Below are 14135 nucleotides of genomic sequence, written 5' to 3'. Positions count from 1 at the left end.
GCGCTCCGGCGGGCCGGGCCGGTCACCGCCCGGCGCCCGTATTTAAAGTGTGCCCGGGGGCGGCGGAGCGCTGCGCGGAACCGCTCCGGGAGCAGCGCGCCCGCCCCGGCCCGAGGGGGGGACACGGAGGAGGAGGAGCGGCGGGAGGAGGGATCCTGGCGAGTTCACTTTGGTACCAAGGGGCAGGCGGGCTGCGGGGCTCGGACGGGCGATGGAGAAGGATGAGATCCACCTGCGCAGGCTGCCGGCCGCCGCGCCCTGGGGACCGCGTAAGTCTCGGCCGCCGCCGCGCTGGGGAAGATGCGGGATGGGGAGCGCTCCTGCCCTGCCGGGGACGGGCTCGCCGGGCGGCCGCCCCGGGTGCCCCGATAAGGGATTTATTATTAGCGTTTCATCGACTATTTTTAAAAATCCAGAAATAATCGCCGGAGAGTACCGGTGAAATGAAATAGCTCGCCTCCCATCTCCCGCTTTCCGCCGACCCACCCCCCCACCAACACCCCGAAGCATAAAACAGTGTAAAGTCCTTTTAACCTATATTAATATAATAATTAAAAGCTCGTCTAACCCCAGGAAGCCAATCTAATTATGAAAAATTGCTGGAGTATGAAGTATATGTGACAAATCCCTGAGTTGATGATTGCTGATAATTCACCCTGTGCTGCGGAAGAGGAGCTAAAAAAAACCCATTACTAAATGAAATGGATCTGTCTGAGATTGTCAGTAATGTTTTTACAGAACTGACTAAATCATGTATCTTGGTATCATTAACTAATGTGTGCAGCAAATAAATTATATATACTGGAAGRGGAAAATACATTCCTTGGCTGAAAAGTTGCAGAATGTTTGGAGCCAAAGAGCAGATCGTTTAAATGGTAGGGGGTGGGAATTTCCTTGGCTTCCCTCTGGAAATAAATCACAACTCAGTGTCTGGGTGCATGCATGTGCACCCACATGTGCATTTATATAAAATCTGTGTACGGGAAACCTCCATGCACACACACTGGGACACTAATTCTGCAAGTACTGTTTTCTGCACTCATTTTTTTCTACCAGTTTGGAGACAATAAAACCAGAACCGAGATGCTAACCAGGAACATACTGGAACTCTTCTGATTATCCAGCTGAATTGTATACAAATGAAGTAAATTTAGCATGGCACCATTTATAAATTCCATGCTTTACAATCAAAATTCCAAATCTAGCTGTTTGCAGCTAAGAATAGCGTGGGGAGCCCTTTTCTTTACTCCCTCTTTCTGGATTCCCACGAAAACTGTTATCCTGGAGTCTACTCATTAAATGGCCAAATATTTCACTGGAGTTCAGCCCATTTCTAGAAGCAGTGCTRTTTACTCATCAAACCTAGGCTGGTCAGAGCGCTCAGAATTGGAACTTTTTCTTGAATGTCTGACACAAAGCAGGTGAGCTGCATATCTAAGGAGCAGGGGACAGGGTTTCTGCGTGGCACCGGTTGTCTCACCTCAACTTCTTCCTGGGAATCAGGAGCTCRAACTTTTCCAAACTGCAGTGGAAGGCAAGTAGAGCATGGGAAGCTGAAGTGTTGTGGCAGTACATTAAGAGAGATATCAGTGAGAGGACTAAATGATTAAATGGCACTGGGAACTGCCATTACTCATGGGGCAGGTGGCAATTTATCACGAGGTAATCGCAGCGAGAGGGTGGTGAGAGTCCTGAGAAATCGTTTGAGTGGCTTTTTATCTTTGAGAAGCACAGTCTTTTACAGTGACTTTATTTAATTTACTGAATCACCCTTTAGCAGCATGAACAGCTTCATTGATGAGTTCAAGGAGCAGTTTWGCTCTTGGCAGTGTGTGTTTGTATTTCTGTTGATAACCTATCCAAAAGAGCTTGTTTGTAAAAGCTGTTTAGAAGACAAAACCCCTGTCTAATGACATAACAGCATTTGTGGTAGGAATTGTTTCRTAACTCCTGCTTTTATTGCTGGAGAGACCTGTGGAGACCCATCCTTGAAGGTTTTGTACTCAGAAAAATCCTCCTGCAGACGGCGAAGGAAACTTGCTGGTTGCAAGGAGTTAGGAGAAAGTTAAGGGCAGTGAGAGGATGATGGAAGACAGGAAAGCAAAAGGGAACCCGTGCTCCCCCGAGCTCCGGGTAAACAYTATCTGTTGCCTCCATCCAAAGCACTGTTTCACTTAGCACTTCCAAGGAAAAAAAGTGACCTCAGCACATTATTTTTGGCCCTGTCGGTGGCATGAAAGGACAGGTGTCCTGATCTACATCTGTGCCCTGAGGAGCCGGGCACTGCAGCTGATGCCTGCCAGCTTTGTGTGCCCACTGCTTCTTTGTGCCCGGCAGAATGAGAGCGTCTGGGGAGGATGGGCTGAGCGTCAGAACTGGGGTGGGCTCTGGGGCAAGGGAGTGGCCCGTTGGCTTCTGAAAGGACCCTGGTGATATCGTGCCACTGCAGGGAAAAGCTTAGAGGCACAGAGACAAGTGCCCGGGACTAAGCAAAGCCTCAGGAGTTAAGTTCTTTACCCCTTAACCTTTCAGCAGTCAAAAACTCCCTGAGCGAACATCTGCCCCCTTCAAAAACAAACTGGAATGTTCTCAGACCAGCACCCCAAAAAAATGAAATGTTTCTTCCCCTCTTTTCTGGACGGCCTTGTTCAGTYCAGAGCTGGGAGTTCCATCCCCTGTCCTTAGGATTTTGGTGTGTGCTGCCCAGCTTTCCCCGGTAGCACTGCAGCTCTTTCCATTAGCAGTGAAAATGATGGAGCATATTAAGCTAATAATTAATCAGAGATGACAAGGGACTAATAACTGTATTGATTTAATTAGGACTTCTTTTCCAGCTCTGTAACTTGCAGTCATGCACATCATTAACGTAATACTTTAATTTGCTGTAATAACTTATTAATTTCTGGGGTGAGCATGCACACGACYGGGGCAGCAGCTCTGGCTTTGTCCTGGGCTGCAGGCATGTGCCATGGAAAGCATTCCTTGTCCTGCCCGAGGCTGGCAGCAAGCAGGGCAGCTTGGCAGGCACTGGGAGCTCTGACAGGGCATCAGTGTGGTAGGAAACGGGGCACTGTGGAGTGGGGAGTGGTGGATGTGCTGGGGACAGGGTGTGGAGCTCTGGGACCACGTGCTGAGGTCACACGGGTGTGACATGAAATATGGGGGAAAGCAGCATGCCAAACCAGAAGGCAGGCAGCAGAGTGACCCTGGGAAGTGGCAGTATTTGTTGGCATCGGGGAGGGAAAAATGTCCCTTTTTACTCGAATTGCACCCTTTGGGTTCTGGCAGTTTGGAGAAAAGGAAATCCTTGGGGATGTACTGTGGTTGGAAAATAAGGCTCACTTTTAATTAGGATCACTTTGGGGAAGAGGAAGAAAGGAAGGGGCTATATCAGGCATGAAAAACACGAGGACTTTATTGTGTGAAAGGCTGATGAATGCCACATTTGGTCCCACCTCCCGTTTTACTGAGGCCACTTGGCACCAACAGGGGCACGTTTGGCACTTTGCACTGCTGGGTGCTGAGCAAGATCCCTGGGACACACTCCTGAGCAGAAACCTCTCCAGCAGGAAGGAGCTGTTCCTGCTGAGGTCACGGTGCTAAACAGGTGCTGATCTCACACTGTGCAGCAAGGTTTGTACTCCTGGGGGAAGGGACCCCACTCAGAGCTCAGCATCCTGCTCCCTATTGTGCAGGCACTTGCCAACCCTTGCCCTGTGCCCTGGGAAGGCTGATCACTCTGCTGCATTGCCGTTTGCCACAAAGGGCAGTCAGCACAGGGATGAGATCTGGGAAAACCAACAGCATCCAGCAGGCTCCAGAGGAAAGCCTGGCCTAAGTCCTTGGCGGTGTCCTCCGGCAAAATGATGGGGAATTTGAAATATTTGCAAATCGAATTATTGGGTCACTGTGTGAGGGCACCAATGATCTGCTGAGGTCCAGGGATGAAGTTGCCACTSTCCTTATTTCTTGTGAGTGTTTTCAGGGATTCTGAGAAAGCCCTTCTGCTCACAGGCTGATGTTTTATTACACAAGCCAAGTTAGCAAGAGTGGGATGAAGCAGCTCTGTATGATTTCAGAGCTCCAGAAGGTGTTAGGCTGCCGTGGGCTTCTTCACCTTCCCGACCTCGCTCATGTTTGCAGCCCAACTGGAGATTAGGACAAGACTTGCTGTTCTGTCACAGGCACAAATCCCAAGGCGAGGGGGTTTTACAAACGACAAATTTTCCGGGCTTGGCAGCTTTGCTGGGGCCCTGTCCCGGGGTTATTTTCAGTGGTGCTAAGTCATCTYGTGCCAGCTGTTACATCTGAGCGATGGCACCGGCGCTTCGTTGTGCTGCTTTGGAGAGCACGGAGACAGCGGTGTGACCATTGTTCCTGTGGGTGATTGATGGTAAATGTGGGCCTTTTAACACAACCACAAAGTCTGCCTGGCTCAGGAGCTGGGGATGCACAGGAAGCACAGCTCCTCGTGCTGGGCTGCATTAGTCACCGCAGTTGAGTCCTAGGCGAGCCTGCATGCCCTCCGGGAGCACAGACTCTTGTTTTATTTGGTTTAGGCTTTGATTTGTATCCCTYGTCCCTCTATTTCTGAAAGTAGTACTCCATCGTGGTGGGAGGGCCAGCTCTCCTCCCTGCCCCTCACCTCAGTGCACACTTTAGCCTTTCTGTGCAGCACTGACCTGCGTCCCCGCTGCGTCCTCGCCTCGCCTTTGTTCCGTGCCTTTGTGCTGCTCTGTGCGCTCCGTGTTCCAGCTTCCTTTGCTGCTTCCAGTGCCTCGTCCCTGCCTCTCCTCTGTGGCTGGCCCACATGCCAGTGTTTGCTGTCTTCTTCAGACTCCCACAGTTCACATTTTTGAACCCTCTKCTGGCAGTCTGTCCTTCCAGCCATTATGGAAACTATTTCCAGATTGGAACCGATGGAAAGATAGCACTAACACCAGATCCGGTGCCGTTCCTCTTTAATATCTTTGCCTGCTCACCTTATCTGCATATCTGATTTATTCTTGGCAGCCCTCTATCTGTGCAAGGATCTGGATGCACATTCTTATTCCTATCGGTGGTATATTAATAATGTATACAATTACTGAGATGGCCTTTCGGACTGCAGCTCTGAAAGGCAGAAGCTTCTCTTTTCTTAAACTGACACAAACACCTATGACTTTTTCCACACAACTGGAAGTGCTCCGAGGGAGTTTAAAAACCTGAAATCTGTAATGAAAAGCCTGAGTGGTTTGCAGGCATTAACTGCTCTTTTCATATCCTATAAATTATTGAACTTCTACCATGACATCAGTGATACATAACAAGAGTTATGTATTCTGGCTCCCAGTCCTGCTGGTTTACCTCTCCCTCTGTTTGTATCCTGATGAGTACATACTAAAATGAGGAAAAATCTCTGTTTTCTAAACACATTGCAAAATATTCAGTGCCCCTTGTACATCTTCATTGACGTCAGCTGATATCCTGCTTGCAGAACAAGCTCACAATGCGCAATAGGGATCCGCATGTTGATAAGTAAGGTTTACAAGGAAAAAAAATGTGTCCAGGGAGAGAGAAGTACATTTCACAGCATTCAGTTRGTGAAAAAGGGRAAAAGTCTAGCAGCTAAATTACATTTTCAGAGCAGATTTGGGACACATTGGTAAAAATTGAATAGGAAAAGTGAGCAGATAGCGACTTTGGTGACATCATGGAGGTGAAGTAATAAACTCTGAATGTATTTTAGAAATTTACTTTTCAACGTGATATTGTAGAAGTTTTGTTATTTTAGAAGTCTGCTTTTCAACATGATATTTTAGGAGTTCCGTAATTTTTCTTAAGAAGTGGAACAAGAGCCAAGGTGGAAGTTTCAGGGCTAAGCAAAGTTTTAGTTTTTTTACTACTTTGAAGTGAAGATGGTGRCAGGGACTTGTCCAGAGCAGCATTAACAGTGCAAGAAAAACCTCCTGTGTGTTTGTGCCTGACCATTGGTACGCYGGCATCTCGGCTGCCCACGCTCCACAGGACGTGTCCATGAGTGTGCCTTGAGAGCCTTCCCCGAGTTTGGCAGGCAAAGATTCAAAGTATGGCATGACTTTATGCTTGTGGTATGACAGCCCCRAAGAAAACATCTTCTGTGGGCTGCAGCGGATGGAAGCTTTTCTGYGAATTCCGTTAAATTCATCCCGAGTGCGGTGCGGGGCACTTGTCCTGGAAAGGTTTTCCGCTGGGGGATCTTGGCAAACCAGCACGAGGAGGAGAAGCAAGGGCAGTGTGGTTGTGCTGGGTTCACTGCTGTGTGTTTGGGAGTTGAGCACCCAGCTCCGTGTTCAATCTCCTCTTTGGTTTTGATGAGCATTGGTGTAGAACCCTAAAATGGTCTGGGTTGGGTGGGACCTTAAAACTCATCCCARCCCCTTGCCMTRGGCAGGGACAYCTTRAATTGTCCCAGGCTGCTCCAARCCCTGTCCASCCTGGCCTTGGACACTGCCAGGGATGGGGAGTCACAGTTTCTCTGGGCACCCTRTGCCAGGGCCTCYCCACCCTCCCAGGGAAGGATTCCTTCCCAGTATCTCATCTGAACCTGCTGTCCCTGTTTGAAGCCATCCCCCCTCATCCTGACACTYSAGTGTCCAAARTCCCTCTCCAGCTCTCCTGAAGCCCCTTTAGGCACAAGAAGGGGCTCTAAGGTCTCCCCAGAGCCTTCTCCATGCTCAGCAGCCTCTTTCAGATCCACAGATAGCTCCAGCTCTTGCAGCATCTCCGTGGCCTCCTCTGGATTTGCTCCTGCAGCTCCCCATCCTTTCCATGCTGGGGGCCCTGAGCTGGGTGCAGTGCTCCAGAGCAGAGGGGCAGCATCACCTCCTCACCCTGTTGCCCACAGTGTTTTCCTGGCRCCCCAGGACACATCTGGCTCTTTGGGCTGCCAGCACACCTCGACAGCTCATGTTGAGCTTCTCATCAGCCAGCACCCCTGAGTCTTCCTCCTCAGGGCTGCTCTCAGTCCATTCTCTGTCCAGCCCATACCTTGGGGTCACCCCAGCTGAGAAGCAGGACCTTGGTCTGACCGTACAGAGAAGGCGATGCCTTAGGGTTTCAGCTYCTCTATTTCCATGTCTCTGTAACCCTGTGATTCTTTAGTGGAGAACTCCAGACTCCACAGACAGTGCTGAGCTCCTGCTCTCCCATTTTTACACAAAACAATTCCTCTGCAGCCCCAAACTCAAGGACACCTCCCTGGGCCAGGCCCCAAGAGATGGAAACAACTGAGAATTGGGGGGAGCCAACTTGGAGTCAATGACATCAGTGGCTGCAGCTGCAATTGGAGGATTCAGCCCCGACGTGCAAATGGACAAAAGTGAGAAAGGGTGAAAAACCCGTGAGCCATTGTCCGTTGTGGGTGTGGGACTGCTCTGAATGGACCTGAAGGCCCTCAATGAACAGAACTGCTTTGGATTCTCTGAATTTTGTCCAGCCTCTGTTTTAGGCAAACCAGTTAAGGCATCAAAGGCTCTGTGGACCTTGGGACATTTTCCCTTTTGTTTAACCTGGTGTGGGCACTGCTGATGGACGGGGTGTGGACAGGAGTTTGGGCTGTACCTGCTGGTGCCATGGCACATCTGGAGGCAGGAATGGGCTGTAGGGGCACTGGAAGGGTGAGACCAAGCAGCTGCAGCCTGGGTGGTGAAAGCAGCCTCTCCCACCAGTGGAAACTCCTCTGTTATTGTCCGTGTCCTGTGTTCCTGGCACAGAGGCTGGGGCTGCTCCAAAGAAGGCAAATGCTTCTCTGTGTGCAGTCTGAGTGCTGGTATGTGGTCAGCAAACCCCATCCAGATGCTCGTATCTCACAGCAAACTTCTGAATGTTCTTCTGATGAATGGCAAGAGCAGGTTTCTAAAAATAAATTAATGGTTTTCCCTTTTTACTTCCTGTGACTTAATATACTTTATTTATCTATATAGCTACTAGTCATCATCATTCTTCAGCTCACACGAGTATAAACAGAAAGGAGCCTGAGTCACAAAATAAGGATGTGGAGCCAGGCTTTTTCCAGGATTTTMGCCAGGTGTGGGAGTTGCAGCTCTGGGGTCAGTGAGGGAAAGGGCTGGCTCAGGGCTTGTGCCTCTCACCAATGGCATGGGCAGCACAGAGATGAGAGCTGCTTTCTGCATCTGCCTCCARCCTGCTGAGACCTTGCAGCTCAGTGCAAAGAGTTAAAAAAAATCATTTAGAAGTGGAATTCTTAAGGGTTGTTTACCCCTAAAATAATAAAAGYGAGATTGGAGTTAATTGTTCCTCTCCCACAATCACTAAGGTTCATCAAACCAACATCCAAGGCAATATGTACTTTCTTTTAATCAGCTCAAGCAGCACTTGTTCACAAATTTCATCTCCTAGGGCATACAGTCAGTTCATCAGGCTGCTGCCCCAAACCAACCACAAATTTGAACCAAACAGATCTGAAAATAAATTCCTGGTGTCAGGAATTTCAGGTAGAGGTCTCCTTTGGGTGATGGTCAGCTGAAATTTATGGCTGCCTCTGTCCAACRGTAGCAGAAGATGCTGTAATTTTGTTCACTCCTTAAAAATGGCAAGTAATCTAARCTAAAACATGCTGAGCATCATTTTCTTTGCCAGGATGTATCTTGGGAGTACCTCTCTTTGTGGCAAACARGATAATGAGGAGTGAGTATCCACATATTCCATTTTTTAAATCAGCTAATTGTGCAGAGGGTGTGAATTGAGTAATCATTAACTTTTATCTTAAGATTTCTGGGGATTTGGGTACCAGCATGTACGAGTAGGGTTGTGTTTGTAGGGTTGTGTTTGTCTCCCCATTTGTCTTCCAGGGTTTAGCACTGACATCACCAGGGACATAGATCTGAAATGTTRTTTCATCTTTGCATCTTTATTGCTGTCAATAATCCATTTGCCAGAAAGCTGAGGCCAGCTAAAGGCATGAGAGAGCAGCTCAAGGTGCGGTGCCAGGACACACTGCAGCTAACAGAGACAGCTGTTCCTGTGCTGCAGATTTCAAATGCAGTCATTTTGGAGAAATACTTGATTTCACGTGCCCTGGGATGTTACACGGTGTTTGGGCTCTTGGAACAGGAACAGATCTTGTTCTTGAACCATTGTGCTCAAGGATACACAGGTGATCTTCCTTTAACTCCCAGGCTGAGAGGCTGAACACCAAAATCATGTCCCAGCTCTTTGGTACATGCTTTAGAAGGCATTCTTTTACCCACAGATTCTGGGGGACTTCACCAGTTTTAGGGAGACATGGTGAGAGCCCACCACTCCACTTGAATGGCATTCAAGTGGCAGAATTTCTGGCATATGGCAAGAATGAACATGTTGAATTGACAGTTTGACAGGTGAGAGAAAACAAGAATTGCCATTTTAATGAACTTGAAATGGATTCAGTTGAGAGAAGAGAAGCCCTGTCCAGGGTAAGAGCCTGTGGATTGTGTGGGTGAGGCAGAAGCAGAGTGTTGTGTGTCTGCCCTGGACTGCACAGGGTAAAATCAGTGCAGGTTCTCCTCAGTTCAGCATTGGAGTTTGAGCTGTCAGGCTTTGCTTATTCACTGTGCTGCTTACTCTGTAGGGACTGATGAGGGTCATCACACTGTAAAAATTAAATAGCTTATTTTTTAAATTTGCTGCTACTCGTTTACTTTTGAGAATGGACCTGCTCTCTCAAACACACTGAGAATAATGACAAGTCATTGGCTGCAAGAGGAATTGTGCTCACTGGTACCGTTCTTGCACCTCACAATGACTTGTCTTTGGTGTGTTGTGATAAAGTATTTTTGATTAATCTGAACCATTTAATCCCATCTAACAATGTAAATGAATAGCTAGATAATAAAAATCAGAGACCATCTACTAATTACCAGAGGAAGAGCAGAAAYTGGTTTTGGTTTAGATTTTTGTTACACATCAGAGGCATAGAAATCAAATCTAGGCCTTTGAAAGCTAATTGTTTCTAAAATGCAGATGAATTATTAGAATTTTTAAACCTCCTGCTTGTAGCATCTTGCTAAGAAGCTCTCAGTTAAAAGAACCAGCTTAACCTTTCCAAAGCAAGACCTTTGTGGTCTTGATCATATAAATTAATGGAAGTTTTCCTTTTTGTCTTTTTGCTGTCTCAAGATAGCTCCTGGGGGCTCTGTCCTGCAAGTCCTGGTGCCTCCTGGCCCTCATCCAGAGAAGCACTGATGTGTCCTGGTTTTGGGGACAGCTGAGCAGGAGACCCTGCCATCCCTGTGTCCTGACAAATCCCTGCTCAGGGAAACCTCAGCAGCTTCCCACCCTCCCCCAGCACAGCCCTGAGCCTTCATTCATTCATCAGTGTAAGGGGTTTAAGCTTTGTTCAGCTCAAGTGGAGGATCTCTGCCTTTCAGAGCTCTCCCCAGCTCTGCTCCAGTGGAGACTTTCCCATCCACTTTGGAAGCCAATGTCTGATGCAGYCACAGCACTAAATCTTTACAGCAAAACCCAATCGAAGCAGTTCCTGGGAACCTGAGATTGATTTTAGTCCAGCAATTACTCGGTATTGACTGACTTGAGCACATTTTCCACCAGGAGCAGAGCTGTTTGCGGGAAGTTTCATGTTTTTTTCTGTGGCAAATAATCCCAGGGACCCCATAAACGTATTTCAACCTCAATGTGAACAACCTGATGCTAAAAAAAAAATCCCTTTAAAAATCCCTTTTAAAAGCTTTTAAATCCCACACATTGGATGTGTGTTGTCATTTAATAATGTAATTATAAAAATAAATATTTTTCATAACCAGAATATTACAGGGGAGTGTCYTTCCTCTGGAGTATGGTATTGCTGTCAGACCAAAACAGGGAGCTAATTCTAGCTTTCACCCCTCTTCTGAGTGCTCTTTCTGTTTCTTTGCACCACATTTTTCTTGCACTGCTTTCTTTGTTACCTTTTTTTAAAAATTAATTTGTTAGATTCGAAAGAAGGAGAAAAGAAGATACTATAAAAACAAAGACCAAACTGGGCAGAGAAAATGTTTCAGCTCTCCACAGGCAGGAAATCTGAGCTCCTCTGGAACCTGAATGGGTCCTGAAGCAGCCCCGTTATTTTTACATATTTATTTCCCTGTTTGACTGTTCTGCCTGCTTTTCCCACGTTATCATCAAAGTGGCCCCAGAAGGGACAGTTGTGAAACAGAAACTATCTKTGAGCAGAGGAACGAAAACAGAGCTTTTGTTCAACTTGGTTTGAGCAAAAACAAACAGCTTTAATTGCCACAAGTCTTTGCAAATGTTGCTGCTCTCTTCCAAGCGTGTTTTAATACAGGGGGGAAAGGCAAGAAGGGATGCTGGTGGCCTCTCCATCTCGTTGAAGCTTGATTTGAGCCAGTGATGGTGGCTTCTCCCTCTTCCTCCTCTGTGCCCTGGCCAGGCTGCAGATAGGTTTGCAGCACTGAAGGAAAAAATAGTTCCTTCCCCCTGGTTCACATGAACTGCTTTGAACTGGAGCAGATGTGGATGTACAGAACTGTCTGCTCACAGCGGCTGTTCCATTTATAACCACAGGGTTTCTATTCAGGTCYCTTTATCATTTCAACTTATTTTCTGTTTCCATGTCCTTTTCCACAATAAAATATTCTTAACTAAATGGGTTTTCAGCTCACGGCCAAAGCCTTTGCCAGTGCTATTCCTTGCAGAACTTACAGTGCCAGYATTATCCATCGGTGACTTTTTGCTGCTGGTGATGCCCAGCAGAGGCAAGGCTGAGTTTGAGTTTGTGGTTTTGTAAGATGGGGCCCAGAATATCAGTTTTTTCCCAAATCAGGGCAGAATCTGCAGTCTGATGGTGTTAAAACCTTGCAAGAGGTGTTTGCAGTATCTAAATTGCAAGTGGCAATTCTRTGAATTTCCTGCTTTGTTGAGCTGTGGTTGACTCTGGTGTACAAAGTGAGTTTGTGTGCAGCCCAGACCAAAATGGTCCCAGTGAATACAGACAAGAGATTTGCAACCAACCACAAAAATTCGGTCGATGGTGTTGGGTTTGCTTTGTGTTTTCCACGAACTCGTACTCAGAGTATGTTCATTTGCCACTTGATTTGATTAAATGCTCAATAATTAATTCTGCCAATGCTCTGCTGTGTAGGAGGTGAGCCCTGCAGTTCCCAAAGGAACATGCCCTGGGATGAAGAAGAACTGCATGAAGCAAGAGATTAAATCAGTAGTGGTGTTTGAGTGAAACCGATCAGTTTTGCCTCTCCAGTTCTGTGCTCACTTGACCCGACCATGTGGCCTTCATTACAAAACCAGGAATTCTTTTTTTTTTAGACTTATTTCAGTTTGTCCTCTGATTTTTCTATGGAAACAGCCAGTTGTTTGTACATTGGAGACGTGTACGTGTGTMAAGTTCTTTGTTTTASTTGATTGCTTTYGGTTAACACAGAATTTCATCAAAGTTGTGGAGACAGATAGAATTTTAATCTAAACCATATTAAAAGGCAAAACCCTCTGTGACCGGGGTTTCCTTGGGGTTCAGCTTTGAACTTCCCCCTGCACTTCTCTTGGGAAGGCCAGAGATTTTTCTKCATATCTGAAGGCACTTTTCTGGTTGTTTTCTGGTTTCTATCACTATCMCTGGTGATAGAATCCCATGAAGCGATGCTGTGTTGGTGTTGGGATGCTCCAAGGAATGGTGTAGGGAGGCAGAGAATCATGGATTCCTCACAATATTGGGTAATAAAAACTTTGCTRTCRTTGGGTTACCTTCACATCACTCAGRTTGTATTGAGAAATKGAAATAAARGCAGATATTCACAGTGTGGAAAAGAGAGTTTCAGTTGTTCCCCAACGAGAGATAATTAAGAAATAAAATGAATTTTTGGGGTGAAGCTTGCTTTATCAGCATTAACAGGTAAGATCTCTCTCTCCATCAGCTGATGTGGTGTAGATTGGTTTCTGAAACACAATTTGCTCTTGTTCAGACTCAAATTCTTGTGTACTCACCCTCCTGGGTGCACTTTCCAGTGCGAAGCATTTCTCTTGTTTTTTTYCTCCTTCCCGTGATCCATACACTTTCTATTTCAATAGCTGCAGCTTGCTTTATTTGCTCAGTTTAATTTTAATTTAAAGTTTCTTCTCRGGAAAAAAGTACTGATATTCATCTGCAAACACATTTTAAAGCTCTCTGAATGCTTTTGGTGACACAGCAGAGGAATCCCTTCCCCCATTGCCCCCGTGACAGAACGTCTCTCCTGCCGTCCTTGCACCACCCTCCTGCCATTCTAACAAAAATTAAAACTTCATGGGCACCCACCCAATGCACAGCCACATCAGACTGGGGTTGGAGCCCAGTTTTCAGAGTAGCTGGCCAAGCCTGGTGTTTCAGGTCTGATGGGATATGTTCTGCAGTGGCCCCTGTGTCCAACACTGAGCGAAGGCTGCACGCCAGACCCCGAGTTCCCAAAAGCTAATTGCTGTCTGGGCTGAGGAAGCGTCTCATTTATCCATTTCTGTCACTTGTCCACATGAGTTGTTCCATCCCCTCCTTCAGCACAGCACCACAGCGTTTGTCTGGTTTTAATACGGACCAGTAGTAATTCCTCAGYGTGAGGAATGTGCATTGGAGGAAAATCTGTTTACAGTTCTTTGATAGACCGGTTCCAGTTTTGTTCACATTTGCCAGTTTCATTGACTTTATTTTTCAGGGAAAATGATTACATGGAGTCTGGTTTTAGTCGAGGAYTTCTCTGGTTTATGTGAGGAGCTGAGAGAGACCTGTCACATCAGAAGGGTAAAATCAGGTGGGGAAAAATGTTTTCTTTCCCKGCACGAAATAAATCAAGAGCTTCCACCCTGCAGGAATGCACAGTCATGTAGCACGTGTGGGCACTAAGGATAAGCAGACACATCAACAGAGGGAAGTCTTTGACAAGTTTTAGGTGTGTCACTTGGTCATGGGATGTATCTTAGTAGACAGTCTGTCACTTTTATTCCCTAATAACTTTTTGACAAGAGACAGATACCACAGAGTTTATTTTAAGGTAGATTGTTTAATTTTGTGTCTCTTCTTGTTCTTTTTTTTTTTTTGTGGCTTTTTGGTGGGGTTTTTGTCCCCTTGTTTGGGGTTTTTTGGGGGTTTTTAAAAATATTTTCCCTTTTTCATT

At 46.6% G+C, this 14135-nt stretch overlaps 1 protein-coding gene across 4 annotated transcripts in view; it reads left to right on the top strand.

The window, feature by feature from the left end:
• Positions 1 to 14135, top strand: part of ANO1 (anoctamin 1) — a 72868-nt gene that overhangs the window by 441 nt on the left and 58292 nt on the right. For 2 of the 4 annotated variants that reach the window (XM_057373005.1, XM_057373004.1), the window contains exon 1: positions 64 to 269. The exons of 1 other annotated variant lie outside the window; for it this stretch is intronic. In XM_057373005.1, the coding sequence (XP_057228988.1) occupies positions 212 to 269 (58 nt within the window). In that variant the 5' untranslated portion in view covers positions 64 to 211. Of the gene's footprint in view, positions 1 to 62; positions 270 to 14135 lie in introns of those variants that run through there. One more of the 4 variants, XM_057373007.1, reaches the window with a different exon arrangement.

Source organism: Malurus melanocephalus, unplaced genomic scaffold (assembly GCF_030028575.1).
Source record: "Malurus melanocephalus ecotype Western Australia unplaced genomic scaffold, MMel_1.1 scaffold_182, whole genome shotgun sequence".
NCBI lineage: Eukaryota > Metazoa > Chordata > Aves > Passeriformes > Maluridae > Malurus > Malurus melanocephalus.
The sequence above is the reverse complement of the archived record's forward strand: the minus strand, read 5'-3'. Positions and strand labels throughout refer to the sequence as shown.